Genomic DNA, 16,098 nt, shown 5'->3' on the forward strand with positions numbered 1-16,098 from the left:
GGGCTGCCTGTGTTGTGACGTAAAAGAGGAAGAGCGCGCGCACACAGGTATCCCAATTCAAGATGGCGGAAGTTTTGGACGACAAAATGATCTCTCCATTAAATTTACTTCTTAAGGTATGAAAAATACCAGTTAATGATTAGAAAAATATCCTATGAATAGCACCATGTTTCGAAATATTGAGAGTACCATGCAGATTGGTATAGCTGTCTTTGAATAAGTTCATTTTCTGATAGAGAAGTTGTTTGAAAGTTTAGCTGTTGGCCTATGTGGTATTGGGTATATGTATGAAGAATAATTTTTCCATCGTGAAGCGGTTAATGCTCTGATGCCAGTAGGAGGATTAATATTATGATGAGGAATACCTAAATGCTTTCAATTGACGGCTATTTTAATTTTGTATTTGGGTTACAAAATGCACTGAAAAAAATAAGGGAGGGGATGGCCACAATGAATTCACCTAGGTGGTGGGTTGGGGGGAGGGGGGGGGGGGGCATTTGTTTTAAGGAATGGAGCAGTGGTAGTGCCTGTGGAGTGAACCTTATGGAAGAGTTCAATCTGGGGAGTAATAGTTATAGGACGTACAAATAAGGCTTCAACAGCATTTATTTTTTAAATATTTAACCATGCTTTGCCCATATTGCCTACCTTCAGAGTTTTGAATTTAAATTTAAAGTACTCTCTATACCCAGTGTATATTCTGCGTACTCGGTAGTTACAAGCTGCACGCTTAAATTTGGTTTTTCACTGCCGTCAATCAAAGATAATCAGTCGGTACAACTTTTAAGTTCTTGACTAGCAGCAGTGAAAATCCAATTTCACAATGAGCTGTTTGAATGTCTGAGTTTGCAGAATATGAAAAACTACAGTAATCTACAGTATGTAAATATATAAATGGCAAGTGTGATAAACTGAGAATCTTCAACGTAAGATATTGGGGTGGGAAGAGGCTTTACACAGGCTAGCAGCAAATGGCTATCAGTGATTGGCAACTTCACTGCTGAGAGGAACTGTGTTAGATGAAGAGTTGACACATTCATTATTTAATTCAGAACTTGTGTAATCACCTAGTCACCAATTAATTCACCATTAACGCCTTCAACCTTTTTAAAATGGCTGTATGCACCCCTTGTACTGAAAATATTCTCACACACCCTAATATAAAATAATAATTTTAATTTTAGGCAAAATCTAAAGACATTGTTAGAAATCTGATTCAAGAGGGATTCCTTCACAGGTCTTCAGAGGGTAGGTGCTCAAACCATTATTTTTTTAACCAAATGATTTAACAGGAATAGTTTAAGTATTTTATGAGTTCGTTTTCATTTTAGTTCCTCAGAGTGTGATTAAGACAGCGTCAGCATCGTTATCAGTGGAGATCAATGAAGCAGAAGAGGTAAGGTTAATATATTTACAGTGCGACATTTGGTGGTGGTTGTTGTGAGAAAGTAGTTGAGGTATCAACCAACATCAGTTCATGACAATTCTACAGGCTGCCATCTCTCATTTTTGCCTTGGGTTATAGACCTTTATGACATGGCAACATGTTTATTCCCATGCATAAGGATGAAAACCTTTGGTGTCAATAATTGGCCAAATAGCAGACCAAATTTCAGATTTAACAGATGGAAATAACAACGTATCATTACATAACAATGGCCTGCCAAAAAGATGTCTGGCTACAATTTTTTCCTATTTCAAGCTTTGTTATTTAAAATCATATGTTTAGCTTCAACATTAAAGAATGGTTAACTACACTACTAACTGTGATTTTTTTTCTAGTTGATTAACAGCATTATTGCACTTGTACAAACAACTCTTTATCATGGTTTGATTGATCCAAAAGACATTTATAGTGTGTTCCCAGGTAGGAAATTGTTGACAGACTAAAAGGGTTAGTTATTCATATTATTTCAACAGTTTTCATTTCTATACATGCCCCAGTTCCAGAGGCACTTTCTTAAATGAGATTATGAGGAGAGCTATAGAGGCAAGATTAAATCTAAATAATTTTGTAAATTGCTTTTTTTCTTTCAGATGACTTCCATAAAAATCTTAGGGAACTTCTTTCAAAATTGCTTGCTGAAAACATGTAAGTAATATAAACTTCCTGAATAGAACAATAAGCCAATATTTTAGTGTTGTCACGCCATGCTCACTCGTGACGACACTTATAGCGGCTGCGTAGGAGACTAAAGATTTCCTATATCTGGGTATTTTGCTGTTACCAGTCCAAACTTTCACATTCTGAAATAGTGACTTTGATAAGGACTAATAATTAATTAGTTATTATTATTATTATTAATTGTTTATCGATTCAAAATGCATAGGTCAGCTTGGAGAGCAAGTGCTATGAGTGAACAAGGTAAAAAAAATCAGTAATTATAATTGAATTAATTAATTTAAAGTGGGGTAGCAAGGGGGGATACCAACCCCCAAAAAGTTTTACTGAATCTATGGATATGGCAGGAAACACTAAAGATGAAATGCGTATGCGTGTGTATTGACATGAAGATTGTACATTGCTAATCCTGACTGAGACCTTGGTACACTTCTGTTAATTCAACTGATAAACTCATGGTCCTCTCTTAACGTCTCTAGTTAATTAGGGATTTGCATATGTAATTGCAAAGGCAGCACCTTTTCTCAGTTATTTTAAGACCCTGAGTGTTGGTCCAGCCAGGACTTGAACCACGACCTCCAAAACAACAGACCAATGCTCTTACCAACTGAGCAAACTAAAAAAAACTTGTCATTGCTTGTCACCACTGCAAGTACAGCAGAGGCGAAGCTCACTGAAAGCATGTGAAGGCGCCTCTGGCAGCCGCTATACAGCCCGTGTATGAACTGGGTGGCAGAGTCAGAGTATAGTTCCCATACATATACCTTTATGCATTCTAGCAGTTTTATATATGTTTGACTGTAGTCTACAGCACCAATTAACTTATTGTGATTTCTGTAATGAAAACAGTGGTTATTAAAAAGAGTAGTTTGAAGCTGCACTTCTTTTACCACATATTAAATCAAAAGGTACTGCAAAAATAGGACTCAAACCCAGTCACTTCAAAATGCTTTGCTATCCCTGTAGTTTACCTAAATATCAAACACAATTAAAATGTCAATTATATCTTTTTTAGTATCACTACCTCGCCTGCTCGATTTCGATTGGAGAGTTGATGTCAAAACGTCATCTGATGCATTAACACGCATGTCCATACCAACCTGCATTATGCAACTCAAGGTATGCAAGACAAACAGTTCTAGGTGACCTACCTTATCACCTAACCCTAATTCAGCATGTAGTTGTTGCGAAAGGGAGAAATACCGGATAACCTGAAAAAACCCTAGAATTAAGGGAGAGACCTAGCAAACTAGAAGTTTGCATGTGATGCCAAATGCATAAATTGAACTCAAGACCCCCAATGAAGACCCTATAGGTGAGAGGCGAGTGCACTACTGCTACACCAAACTTTATTCCCCATGACAATGTTCTTTAGATAGAAATATCACAGAAGGTGTGATAGGGACTTCTTAACCACTCAATTGGCCTATTTCATAATGACGTCACGGTTTGTTTACATCGGCTAAAATGATAGAAATTTAGGCTAAATTTAAGCTTAATCCTCTTCTTTCGAGATATTTAGCGTAATATTTAGTTGTTCTTGCCTTCACCAGCTCATAAACCAAATTTTATGGTGATTTAAGATGCGTTGTTGTCATTCCATCCCCCTCTAGCGACCATGATCCCTAGCGTTAAAACAATGGTTTGTTTTTAATTGTTCTGTATTCACTTATTTACAGATACAAGAAAACGCGGTACAAAAAGATTCAATGCCGACTGTCAGATATATGAACGTCGAACTGACGAAAGAGAAGCTAGATACTATGCTAGATGGTCTGGGGAAGATTCGCGATCAGCTGTCCTCCATTGCTAAATGATACACAGTGAAATATTACCAAACATATAATTTTCTTTCTTGTAATTTGTCTTGTAATGAGGCGTATTACTACCAGGTGGCTTCGCGAAATTTATTTCTTCACATTTTATTCCCTCTTGATAATAACAAGACAAAATAGCTTTTAAGTTGTGAGAGCTGTGTACAGAAGTTGTGCTTTGAATAGCCTACTTCCGAGATATGCTTCGCTTGTCATGCACAAAGGTTTCAGTATAAGGCTACGTGCTAAATTAAAGTTATTCTTACCACCTGTCACGTATGACTGAGCATTTAGCACGTAGCCTCATATTGAAACCATTGTGCGTGACAAGCGAAGCGTATCTCGGAAGTGGGCTAATTGGGTATAGGCCTTTAGCTTGGGCAAAATGACCACGTGTCATTCTCTTGAGAATAACATTATTCTGTTTGAATACTCCTTTTTACAGTTTCATTCAGTGACCACGAATAATAGTTCCTAGCCAAGGCTGGAGTTACCGCGCATGATAAACTGTAGTTTTGCTATGCGCGGAAACTCCAGCCTCGGCTAGGAACTATTATTCGTGGTCACTGATTGGAACTGTAAAATGGAGTATTGTATCCATATTCGTGTCTTTTCATATGCAACCATTGAATAAATAAATGATACTTTAGGGAATTACCAGTGCTCTGAAATGGGAAAAAAATTACGGCCAAGGTAAAGAGGTCAAGAGAAAATACAAAAATGACTGTTGTTTTGGAGACAAATCAAGAAGTAGAAAATTTGCGCGCATCAAACAAAAAAGCCTATAAAATTGATTGATAAAGACTGAGGAAAAGTCACTACGATCGTAAAATATCTGTTTGATTGATAAAAACCTAGAGAATTTAATAAAACGATTTTTTAAATGTTTCTTTTTGTTATCAGTGTGTCAGCTGAATTATCCTTTCCGAAATTGAGGAAGGGACTGGGAACGAGTGTCGAAATATTAATGTAATTAAAAATCAGACCATATCACACGAAAAATCACATTAAAGTTATCAAATTTATCGAGTAATATTTGGGCAAATACTGATCGATTAGCAAGCTTTAAAGTGCCTATGACCCCTAACTCAGTGTTTTCAGCATTGATTCTACATGAAGTTAAGTAGTAAGTTATTTTTATATGATTTGAGTGATGCATCTTGGAGATATCAAGGTTCATACTTCCAGTATGCTAATGATGTGATGTCATAGTAGGCATTTGGGTTTATTTTTCATTTTCAAATCAAAACACTGATTGCTATGAGGAAATAATTTTGCAATAACCTTTCTATAAACCCTGAGTAAGATAATTGTTTTATACAGGATATTTTACTACCCCAGTACATTTTCACATTTTAATGCCTACTATGACATCACACATTAGCATACTGGAAGTATGAACCTTGATATCTCCAAGATGCATCACTCAAATCAAATAAAAATATTTTACAATTTAACTTTTAACTTCATGTGGAATCAATGCTGAAAACATTGATTGTATCGTTTTTGGGGACGCTGTCCTCAAACCCCAGACATTCTCTTATTTTTGCAACTTTTAAAAGCTTGCTAGTCAGGTTTCACCCAAACATGCTCTAACTCAGTAATAGAGGCTTCGCACCATCACATGATGGCAGCCATGACAGCAGAAAGGAACAATCGATTCTGGTCTAAACTGATTTACATGAAAAAGGATTCAGTTTCCCATGGCTGCCATCACGTGATGTTGCAAAACCTTTATAGTACTATTAGTATGATCTTGTTTGTGATGGGAATCATTTCTTAATTGTTTTAATATATTCACTGCTCAATTCCGGAAAGACCAATACCCTTTGGTCTGGAAGAAAAAACTGGGGGACCCGACACTGAGGCTCGACTTTTACGTCATCCAGTCCTCTGGGCTGTTCTAAGTCAGGGCACAGCTCGAACCTTGAAACAATCTCTAGGCAAATCAAAGGCAATCAGCCCAGAGGTTGTTTCAGGGTTCCATCTGTGAGTTAGCAGTGCCCTGACTTAGATCAGCCCAGAAGTTGTTTCAGGGTTTAATCTGTGAGTTAGCCATGCCCTGACTTAGATCAGCCCAGAAGTTGTTTCAGGATCAGATCTGTGAATTAGCTGTACCCTCAAGTCAGGGCATGGCTAACTTGCAGAGAGGAAAGCCAAGGAGAAAATCCCTTAAATCAAGGGTGAAACCTAAAAACTCTACCCATGTGATACATCCAGGAGTTGAGCCCGAAGCTAAAGAGCCGAGTACACTAGCACTACCCTTGAACTCACAAAGAACAGCAAAACTAACCAAACAACACTTGATATACAAAGGATAGTGATAAATATACTGCACAAGACTTTATTAATCCACAACGAGAACAATCCTATATGATGAGTAGAGAAGCAAAATGAATCATTTGTACAAACTTTATTATTCACTTGCTCCTTTTTATCGTAGAATATTAAGCCAACTGTCTATATACTTTGTCTGTAATATGTCTGTAAGTACAACCATGGCCGCCTTATGAAACTACATACATGCGCTAAACAATAAACAATGGACAGACGGACAGGTCTGTCTGTCTGAATATAACATAGACTTTGCTGATAAACTCTGGAATCGAATAACGTCTTGTATTGGAAAGAACAATGTTGAGGGATGCCCAGGGTTGGTCCTGAGGTAATTTGTAATTTTGTTTTTCCAGGTTCAGTGCTCACAATATAACACAGTTTGTAACTAGTTTCTTTCAATTATTATGCCAAAGGCTTCATCCAAATCTTCCTAAGCAAAATGGAAAACATCCACGTGACATTTTACATCCGGTATTTTAATTTGTTTTTTTGTTTTTGTGGGGGGGGTCCTCCTGGGGGTGCCCCTCTCTGGCCTCCACCCCTGCTGAATCCACCACGCCCACCTCCTCGTCCTCCTCTTCTGAATCCATCCTTTCAATGAAAAAAAAAAAAAAAGATTTAGAACTTAGTTCTTTTATAAATAATAACAGACCTTATCCTCAAGGTTGGTCACATATCCAAATTTAAGACACCTGATGGTTCATGATACCAGAACAGGAGCATTATAATAAGAATAATCAAATGATTTTATGAGATTTTTAATAAGAATTCATAACATCGATTATTCTCCTCTCTAAGTATAAAACTGGCTTCCCAATTTTACTGAATTTGCATTTTTCAGTTTTGTGGCCCGTCAAGATTGGATGCGCACCCAAGAAAATGGTTTATTGGCCCAATTTATTGGCAATGGTCATCACTGTGACCAGCCAAATTAGTCTTAGCTCAGTTATACCTTGTTTCTGGCTCAATGTTACTGGTTCAAATGACTGGCAAGCCAAAGATTTGACTAAACAAGTTCCATTCTGGCTGGGCACTGTCTCATGACCGGCCATTATTTTATGCACTGTGGTCCAAGGACTCGGACCAGTTGAACAATCCTGGCTGTGTTGTACTTACGTGATCTTGAAATCCACCTCCTCCGCCTCCTCTATGCTGGCCAAATCCGCCACGCCCACCCCTTCTTGGTCCTCCTCTATCTCCACCGCCACCACCACCACGTCTGTTATTGAAATTTCCTCTAAATCCACCCCCTCGGCCGCCGCCACGACCACGATGGCCGAATCCATTTGTTGTTGGTGGAGCATTATCATTTCCTGAATCAGAAACATTAAAATAATATATTTGAAATATTTAATATAAATTATTTCAATAAAGAATTAAAGGGAAAAAAGATTTTTTATGAGTTGTTAATACAGTACCCTTCGAAAGCTAAAAATTTGACGATTTTATTTGTTTTTTGTTTTGTTCATTTGTGGTCCAAGGTACTAGTAATCTACACGATTCAGGAAGTGAATTCAAAAGCTTGACAGATGATGGCGTCATTGGTTTGTTTCATTCTTTTTTCAGACAATTTCCTTCTCTGATAGTGCTGGGTTGATTGGAGATGCATTCAGCTTTGCCAGGTAAGTGTTTGGCCTGGTACTCAGTACATGGAATCTCCTATAACGATTATTGCTAAAGGGTCCCATTCATGCTTCTCCTTTCTATTGAATTAGTGCATGACAGGGGTAGGTGATTGGACTTAAAAACAGAAATCTGAGGTCCATGTTGTTGCATTAAAAAAGAAGTGCTGTGTGATTCTGATTTTTTAGTGTGCACCCCCGCCTTCTTTAGCTTTATTATCTTAATGACCCTCTCTCAAATCATCAACCTTCTCAAAAAATGAACAGTACCCTTAAGCTTGTAGCTTGGTTTACCTGTATCTGCTTGTCTGGCATGTTGACCATTTTCCACTTCCTCTGCCCAGTCAGAAACACCTTGTGCTGTGGGAACATTATTTTCTGGTGCGTTTGCAGCTTTCTCAATTTCAGAATCACCCAAGAAGTTCAGTCCATGTTCATTGGCAGTGAATGTTGTCACGTCTGCTGCCGCTGGAGGTGTGTCTACTTCTTGTTGGATGTCTTGAGAAGTCTTGGTTTCTTGTTCTTTTTCGACATCAGAAGGGACTACAGCAGGGGCCGATTCTGTTGCCATTTCCTGATCACACAAAATTAAGTAGACCATTCTTCAATTAGTCAAATACCACTGTTTCTTGATCACAGACTCATTTACTCAGGGTTAGTCTCATTTCAGTTCCGTGTCTAAATATTCACAAATACCAACGGTAAAGTAAAGAATGCACAACTTCAACAATACAAACACTTTGAAATTCCAAGGACCTTCGCTGGAACACGTGAATATTTAAAGAAATTCCATACAAAATCGAGGCTAACCCTGTAGAACAGAGAATTCGAAACTGGAGTATTGATCAGCCAACAGCTCTTAGGGTGCTGCACATTTTTCAAGGTAGATTCACAAAGTCATCAATGTGTAAAGAAAGTACTCCCCTAACTATCAAGTTAGTTGGATCATCAGAGCAGACGAGAGGACAATAGAAAAGACCTTTCTTTCCTCCCCACTCTAATTCTAAGGTTTTTATTTGAATACCTGTTGTTGTTGGGCAGCATTTTCTTGTACCTCTTCACCACTTCCAGAAGACAGCTCCCCATTTGGTGTGCTAGCTCTACTACTTCCTTCCTCTTCTCCTTTTTTGTTGTCAGCCTCAGCACTTGACTTAACAGGCTCAAAGTATCCACTCTTATTGATGCGTGAAACTAATTCATGCAGTGCTTTGTCTGAAGTAGTTAGTTAAGGTACAAGCCATCTTACAAATCATAAAACAAAACATGGCTTTACACCATATTTAAATTTGTATTTGCTGTGATTTTTTTCACACTGTTCACATAATGGCCGATGAGTGCATGAGATGAACAGTGAGCTTGCAATGATATAGACCCTTTTTAACACCTTGGGCAATTCTTCACATGTCTCTATCATTGCAAGCTCACCGTTCCTCTCACTTTGATGCAAAGGAACAGCTACCTTTCAAGATTGCGCAGGAAACAGTGAAGGGGACTATTAGGCTACTCCCTCAAAATGAAGATGAATAGCACAAATTCAGGCCAAAAAAGGTTACTTTCTACACTTTTCTTCTATAAATGCATTTCATGTGCTTTTATATCTTTTACTGTGAACTAATGAACGGGTGTCCTCCTTTTTGTGCACTTGTAAGCATTATGAGGACAGTGTATTAATTTATGTGATTCTGTCAAGAACTAGACTCACTTGGCATTAACTACACAGAGGTTAGAGACATTGCTGTAATGTCACATGCTATCCATACAAATTAAGTCGCTTATTTTGGACAAGGTAGGATACAAGTTGTATCAACGACGGCTGCTGGAGAACTGTTCAAAAAGTTGACAATATGTTCACTTGCATCTTTGATCTGCTTGGACATCTTCTCTTCAGCATCTGCATCTGGTGTTATCAGTTTATAGAACTTGTCTATCTGACTGAATTCTTCTTCTGTGACCACCTGAATGAAACATTTACGTAATAATAATTATTATTACTACCAGTTAAATGGCTCAGGAAAAACTTGCGATTTGGACTTCCTGACTTTATTATACGATGAAAATCAAATACACGGTAGATTAATAACTCCCGCGAAGGAGTTATACATCAGTAATTAAAACTGACTCTACCAGGAACGACAAAGTAATACAGAGTTTCTGTTTGTCTTCACCATACGACAGTACAACACAACGATCTCTCTTGTCACACTGCTCATGATACAATCACATCAAAATACAATCACGTTATTTTCAAAACACACTAGCACTACTATAAAATACAACTGAAAAATGATTGTTAAAGTTCACTTGGCTACAAATAAATGAAGTCATCTTTCATTTTTAGGTTTGACAGAACAAAAATGTCAATTAGTCATTTTGGGGTTGAGGAAAAAAACTGGGTCAACTGGCCTGCAGTGCTTCATGGACTGTCTTTGGGTATAAAACAGATGCCATCTTGGAGATAAGATTCAAAAACTAAAATACTTACAACAGCTCCATTGGTACCATTAAGAAAGTCAGCTCGAACATCCTCAGATATGTTATCCATGAATGACTGCAGTTCAAGAACCTCTTCAACCTTAGCTACATCACTGCTGTGCTGAGCTGCTTGGGAAGCAACCTGCTCACGTCTTGCTTGCTTCTTCATTTGCTTTTGGTGCTAAAATTCAATGACATTCATGAGCATGGACAAATCACAAGTCAGGCTGAGAAAACTAATATAAATTACCACTTTTTATATTGCTATGAGCTGAGCTAGACAAAAGTTGTGAAAGTAAATCAGTAGCAGACTATATTCAGTCTAAAAACAAAATGCAAATGCCACTCCTGGGTGGGTGGTGCAAAGCCTAACAGGTTTTATAAAATGGAATTAGGATTTAGAAGTTCATTTTTGTGGAGGGGAAAAACTGGAAAACCTGAAGGGAAAACCCTCAAAGCACAGGAGAGAACCAACAAACAACTCTTCTCACATACGATACCTGAAGCCTGGCAGGGATTAAATCCAGGTAGCACTGGTGATAGGCAGCACATTGGCAGCTCACGCCACCAGTGAATCATAAGAGTATGGTTCCCATATACAGTACAATATATACAGTACTAACAACTTATTTAATTGATGACAGTATACCAATGTCAAACTAGCTGTTGGAACTTTTGTTTCAATCAGCACGTATAGAAATAAGAACGGTGGTAACTAACGCGGTTATACTTAGAGAAGATGACACATGACAGTTCAAACTGCTGACTCGTGACCCTCTGTGTTTAACATTCTACATGAGATTGGAACTGCCTACCATTCTTATTAATAAATTAACTACTCACATCAGCATAGAGTTGTTGAAACTGCTTATGAAGGTCTTTAGCCATTTCCAGGTTCATTTCCACAACTGCCAAGTTGGCAATAGCTCCCTTAAATAAAAAAATTCAAAATTGTGAATTCAGTGGAAATCATCTTTTTGCACCATGCATACATGCATGTCAGGATAACTTTATTTATAAATAAAGTGCTTATACCACGCATATTTTATTTGCATTTAAGTTTGAAGCTCAAAGGTCACGAGTTTGAATTCTTCATGGAGATTGGAATTTTGTTCTGAGAAAAATTATTATCTTGGAGAAACACAAATCAAATTTTTAGGAAAAAGCTGTGCTTTCAAGAACGCAACATGGTATTTCTATGGCAAATTGGAGACCATGACCTGTCAAAACCAAACAAAATCAACCAATCATTGGTAAGATCAACAACATTCCAACAAGCTGTGACAAAAGCAAATAAATGTGTTTATCAGTTTGCTTGCTGCTCATTGGAATGTGGTTGAGCTTATGGTTGATTGGCATATTTTGCTTTGCCTTTCAGTGTCATAGTCTTAAACAAACCAAAGAATTGCAATATTATATAAATTATGCCATTAGAAATGCAATTTTTTCAAACTTGAAAACAAATTTCAAAATGTTTGAGCTCCAAACTAAAACAGTAGTAGAGCCAATTAGTAACATTAATATTAGTAGAAGCCAGAGATCCCCAAATCTAGTGGGAAAAACAATTGATGCCGAGTCTAGGAATTAAATGAGAAACTTGCTACCGCTGACATCACCCATGATTCCCTTCGCACAAACACAAACATAGCTCAAAGAACTAAGCTTAATAACCACTTTTTCTTTGCATGATTCCAGCACTGAATTTTGGCTGATTCATGAATAGGACAATGAAGACTTTTGCAATGGTTAATCTGTTCTACAGGTGAGTAATATTAAAGGGCCACTTGGACGAAAATTGTTCCAAAATTAAAACTCTTTCATTCGAGCTGGAACTTTGCTGAAATAATCTTGAACACATTAAGAACCTCTCACTGAAATATCTTTCTAATATTCGAAAGGGAAGGGCCAAAATTTTACGATTTATTTTCGTCCGCCATTAATTTCTTTGTGTCACGGCCAATGAGTCATTATGTACAGCAGTTTTACGCTGTGACGTCATTTACTCAACACTGTCATGTTAGCGTCGTTTTGACTATACATTTCTTGTTAAATTACCTGAAGTTTATTTGATGTTTTAAACGCGTTATCGTGAAAAGAATCTCTAAACAGACTTTTTTTAAACCTTTGATACCTCTTCAAATATGATGGAAACTCCTTTGGACGCTCGCTTTGTCAATCCTGAAGAGTTAGAACCATAAATTATAATGTATGAAGATGAAGCCGAACTAGAAGAAGAAGCAATGCTTGGGAAGAGGTTTTCATAAAAATTCCTTACGTTCATTTCATTATTTGTATTTGCTACCTACTGTCCATGATATAAAGATCTTAAATTTGAAGTTTCAATGTAATCTAATAGTGATTGATGTTATGAAAACAACCGATTGCCTTTTGAATTCTGCGTTGTGATATAAAGATTTGTGACAATATACTTAGATCTATGTGCCGAATAATTTAGAATGTGATCTCGTAATTCTCCTAGCTGATTTACTACAGAACGGTTATTATTTGCTTCAAAATGTTTATTATGCATTGAATAGGTACAAACATACGATTATCTAATATCATCTTTGTAATAGAACATGTCAAAGGTTTCTTATTTATTACTCGCGCGACAGCGGCGTCTGTCACTCAGCTCGTAGATTTTTCTTTCATTGTGTCGGATGTCTCGCGGACCCAAATTGTGGGGTTGTTCTTTGCCCTTGTATGTAAATATACCTTGAAAAATTGTTATCCTTAAAATGATTCGAATCCCGAATATCTCAGTCACTTCGCGCGATGGAACCGCTAGAATCTCGTCCATGCGTCCTACTTTGTTGTGATTCTTGGCTTGCCGAGATGTATTGAAATTTTCGAATTATGATCGTCAGTATTATTGAAACTGAAAAATTTCAGCGCCTAGACATTGTTTGGTCATATAGTAGTTAGGAAACCGAATGAAACATTAAATATTTTCTGGATAAACCAAATAAACCGAGTTTTACGAACATGGCACATACATTACCCACCAATGTTTTGGTTTGGGTTGAGTAAATGACGTCATAAGTACTCGTGCCAGTCTTCTTGAGTCGAATTCTGTGATTCAAAGAAATTAATGGCGGACGAAAATAAATCGTAAAATTTTGGCCCTTTCCTTTCGAATATCAGAAAGATATTCCAGTGGGTGGTTCTTAATGTATCCTAGATTATTTCAGCAAAGTTCCAGCTCGAATGAAAGAGTTTTAATTTTGGAGCGATTTTCGTCCAAGTGGCCCTTTAAGAATATTCAAACTTTACACATTTCACCCCCAAATGGTTTACTTTTACTGGGAGCCCCCCACTAATTTTTGTGTGGGGGGGATAGGGTGGTGAAGTGAAGGAACGTAGCCCCCCCCCCCCCTTAAAAAACTGTTTTGCCATCCCCGTTTTAAGATGTCAATTTAGATAAATTAGAACACCCAAAAGAGGATTTGATAAACCAAAAACCTGAATAGAGAAATTTTTGGAAAGTATTGTAGTTAAGAATGAGATAAGCTTATAATCTGTATTTTTATTCCCACAAAGAAAATCGAACCCCATTTCTAAACTTGTTCAACAACAACAAAATCTCAAAAAATTAAAAATTTGAAAGAAAAAGACCAAGTTTTGACACTTTCTCCAGACATCTAAAAAGTAAAAACTTAATAGATTCTTTGTAATATTTATTTCGCAATCTAAATATTACGAATAAACGTGATACCGTCTCTGACATGCATTAATAACAACACGCTCAGCTTAGAAATCGGGACAATTTTAAAAAGTTGGTAATAGAGACAACAATTATCGTGCAATACGACTTTATTTTTATTTAAAACGATGAGAAAGTTGAGAATAGGAGCTAGAGATGCGAACGATCGGAGTTTATGTGGGTTTATAGATGCGTCTAGGTGTTCACAAAAGGAGTATGACGAGAGAGTTTAATAGGTTAAGTCATCCATTCTTCACACCCATTTCTAAGCTCGGCAATCTTTCTCTTACCATCTGATCTTCGTTGAGTTTCATCCCATCATCCTTTTGCTTCTTGTAGGCATCAAGTTTTATCTATGATCACAAGCAAAACGAATTCAAAGAACAGACAATTAGGCCACACATTTCGTCTTAGCAATAAACCATGTGTCAAACTTCATACATATTTTCGCTCTCAGAACAAACGATCAAAACTTTGCCATCAAAGCCTTTACCTTTCGCTTTTCCAAATTTCGGACCTTCTTCTCGACCAAGAGTAGACCAGATTTAGTAATGTCGTTGCTTTCCATTATCAAAACGGAATTGGAAGATTTCGATGAAGCTATTGGCATAGTATGGACAACTTGTTACCGCCGTGTTCTGTGCACATGTGCTTTGACGTCACGCCTAGACCATAATATGCGCTCAGTGCTTCACGGGAGAATAATAGCCGGTCACGTGGATATGACTTTATGCATTATTCTGTCACTTCCTTTTCCGAGTTTTGTTTTCGACCTGCGTTCTTAATAAAAAAATAAATGCGTGCACATTTGGTTCGTTCTTTTGTTTTTCTTTTTATTCTTTTCCCCTAAATTTCTAAGAGGGTTTACGATAATGTATGGAAGGGGAACAGGAGCATTTGTCCCTCAACATGGCTGAATTATGACTTCTGACATTAGCCTAGAAAAACTGTAAATATAAAGTTGCTCTAATTCCCTCTTCTTTAGCTTTTTCTTTTTATTATTCCTTATTTCTATTTTTTGGTCCTCGTCATATTTTTTAATCTGATAAATTTATTCATGAGTTTTTAAGAGACAAATGATCCATAAATTCTATCTATTTTTTCTACAATCGTCATTGCTGCTACAAGTCCCCTCCCCTGAGTCCCCTCCCTAATTTTGAGCCTTTAACGTTGACCAGATCAGTAGGCTAAAACGTGCTTCAATATTAATTAGCTTTTAATCTATTGGAGACTAAAAAAAACTCAATTATCAGCATCGTTTTGGCAGGTGTTTTTCTTTATTCTATTTTTTCATCATGAAAAATAACCAATACTTCTTTAAACAAATCGTAAAAAAAAGAGAACAGAAAAGGCAAGAAAAGGAAAGAAAAAGAAAAAAGAGAAAAGAAAAGAAAATTAGAAAAAGAAAGAGAAATAGAAAAGAAAAAGTGAAAAGAAAGGAAAGGTGAAATCGAAGAAAAATTGTTATCTTGTAGCTCTTTGATGAAGCCGCTTTTAAATTTGAAATGAAATATGATTTGAAAAAAAAATTGTTTTGCAAGAATAGAAGTAAATTTTAAAATTATTCAGGATATATACAGTGCTGTAGTAATTAGGAAATGAAATAAAAGTGTACAAATAATGTATAATTTTATGAAGGCGTTACCGTCTCATGGGTTACCTGTATCAGGCTTGGTATCTCGGCACAGCGTGCAAAAGCCCAATGCATTATGGGAAGTAACCTAAAGAAGGAACCTGAAAACCAAGTAAACCAAGTAAAATACGAGGAGAAAAAATACGCTTTTAAAACTCTCAACCCCTCATTTTGGTAAGATAATCACGCATATACCACCTAATATGCATAATCTTTACTTTTATATCAATTATCAGTGACTACAAGTCGATTTTAAGTGAGAAATTTGAAGGTTGTGTCGTCGAGTGTTGCCGCTTTTGTCTTATGTTCCAATTTTTCATGTTCGTTCTTCAGGTTTTCTATCTTCTTGAATTATTGAATCTAAGGACGCGCATAAAGCTACAAAAGTGGAAGGA

General features: G+C 36.9%; 2 protein-coding genes across 2 annotated transcripts; one reads left to right on the top strand and one right to left on the bottom strand.

The window, feature by feature from the left end:
* Nucleotides 1-57: 57 nt before the first annotated feature.
* LOC148912809 (COMM domain-containing protein 9-like) lies at nucleotides 58-4,824 on the top strand. Its single transcript, XM_089027099.1, has 8 exons — nucleotides 58-116; nucleotides 1,185-1,248; nucleotides 1,332-1,396; nucleotides 1,783-1,867; nucleotides 2,038-2,092; nucleotides 2,331-2,365; nucleotides 3,138-3,241; nucleotides 3,802-4,824. The coding sequence occupies exons 1-8, from the start codon at nucleotides 63-65 to the stop codon at nucleotides 3,937-3,939; spliced, it is 600 nt and encodes a 199-aa protein (XP_088883225.1). The 5' UTR covers nucleotides 58-62; the 3' UTR covers nucleotides 3,940-4,824.
* Nucleotides 4,825-6,264: 1,440 nt separating this feature from the next.
* On the bottom strand, nucleotides 6,265-14,729 carry LOC116302796 (uncharacterized). Its single transcript, XM_031712170.2, has 9 exons — nucleotides 14,564-14,729; nucleotides 14,361-14,423; nucleotides 11,211-11,297; nucleotides 10,378-10,548; nucleotides 9,691-9,850; nucleotides 8,920-9,107; nucleotides 8,190-8,469; nucleotides 7,390-7,586; nucleotides 6,265-6,864 (listed from the first exon to the last, which is right to left on the bottom strand). The coding sequence occupies exons 1-9, from the start codon at nucleotides 14,678-14,680 to the stop codon at nucleotides 6,736-6,738; spliced, it is 1,392 nt and encodes a 463-aa protein (XP_031568030.2). The 5' UTR covers nucleotides 14,681-14,729; the 3' UTR covers nucleotides 6,265-6,735.
* Between the last annotated feature and the right edge of the window lie 1,369 nt (nucleotides 14,730-16,098).

The sequence above is a fragment of the Actinia tenebrosa genome, unplaced genomic scaffold (genome assembly GCF_029948245.1).
Source record: "Actinia tenebrosa isolate PJP-AT-01 unplaced genomic scaffold, QUT_ActTen_1.0 PGA_scaffold10__47_contigs__length_13832649, whole genome shotgun sequence".
Lineage (NCBI taxonomy): Eukaryota > Metazoa > Cnidaria > Anthozoa > Actiniaria > Actiniidae > Actinia > Actinia tenebrosa.

Bases quoted from the DNA above. Each gene is read 5' to 3' on its own strand.
- LOC148912809 (XM_089027099.1), top strand. From the start codon at position 63: ATGGCGGAAGTTTTGGACGACAAAATGATCTCTCCATTAAATTTACTT. The intron at 117-1,184 runs GTATGAAAAATA...TTTTAATTTTAG, and splicing joins CATTAAATTTACTTCTTAAG to GCAAAATCTAAAGACATTGT. The intron at 1,249-1,331 runs GTAGGTGCTCAA...TTTTCATTTTAG, and splicing joins CCTTCACAGGTCTTCAGAGG to TTCCTCAGAGTGTGATTAAG.
- LOC116302796 (XM_031712170.2), bottom strand. From the start codon at position 14,680: ATGCCAATAGCTTCATCGAAATCTTCCAATTCCGTTTTGATAATGGAA. The intron at 14,424-14,563 runs GTAAAGGCTTTG...TTGTGATCATAG, and splicing joins GAAATTTGGAAAAGCGAAAG to ATAAAACTTGATGCCTACAA. The intron at 11,298-14,360 runs GTAAGAGAAAGA...TTTTTATTTAAG, and splicing joins AACTCAACGAAGATCAGATG to GGAGCTATTGCCAACTTGGC.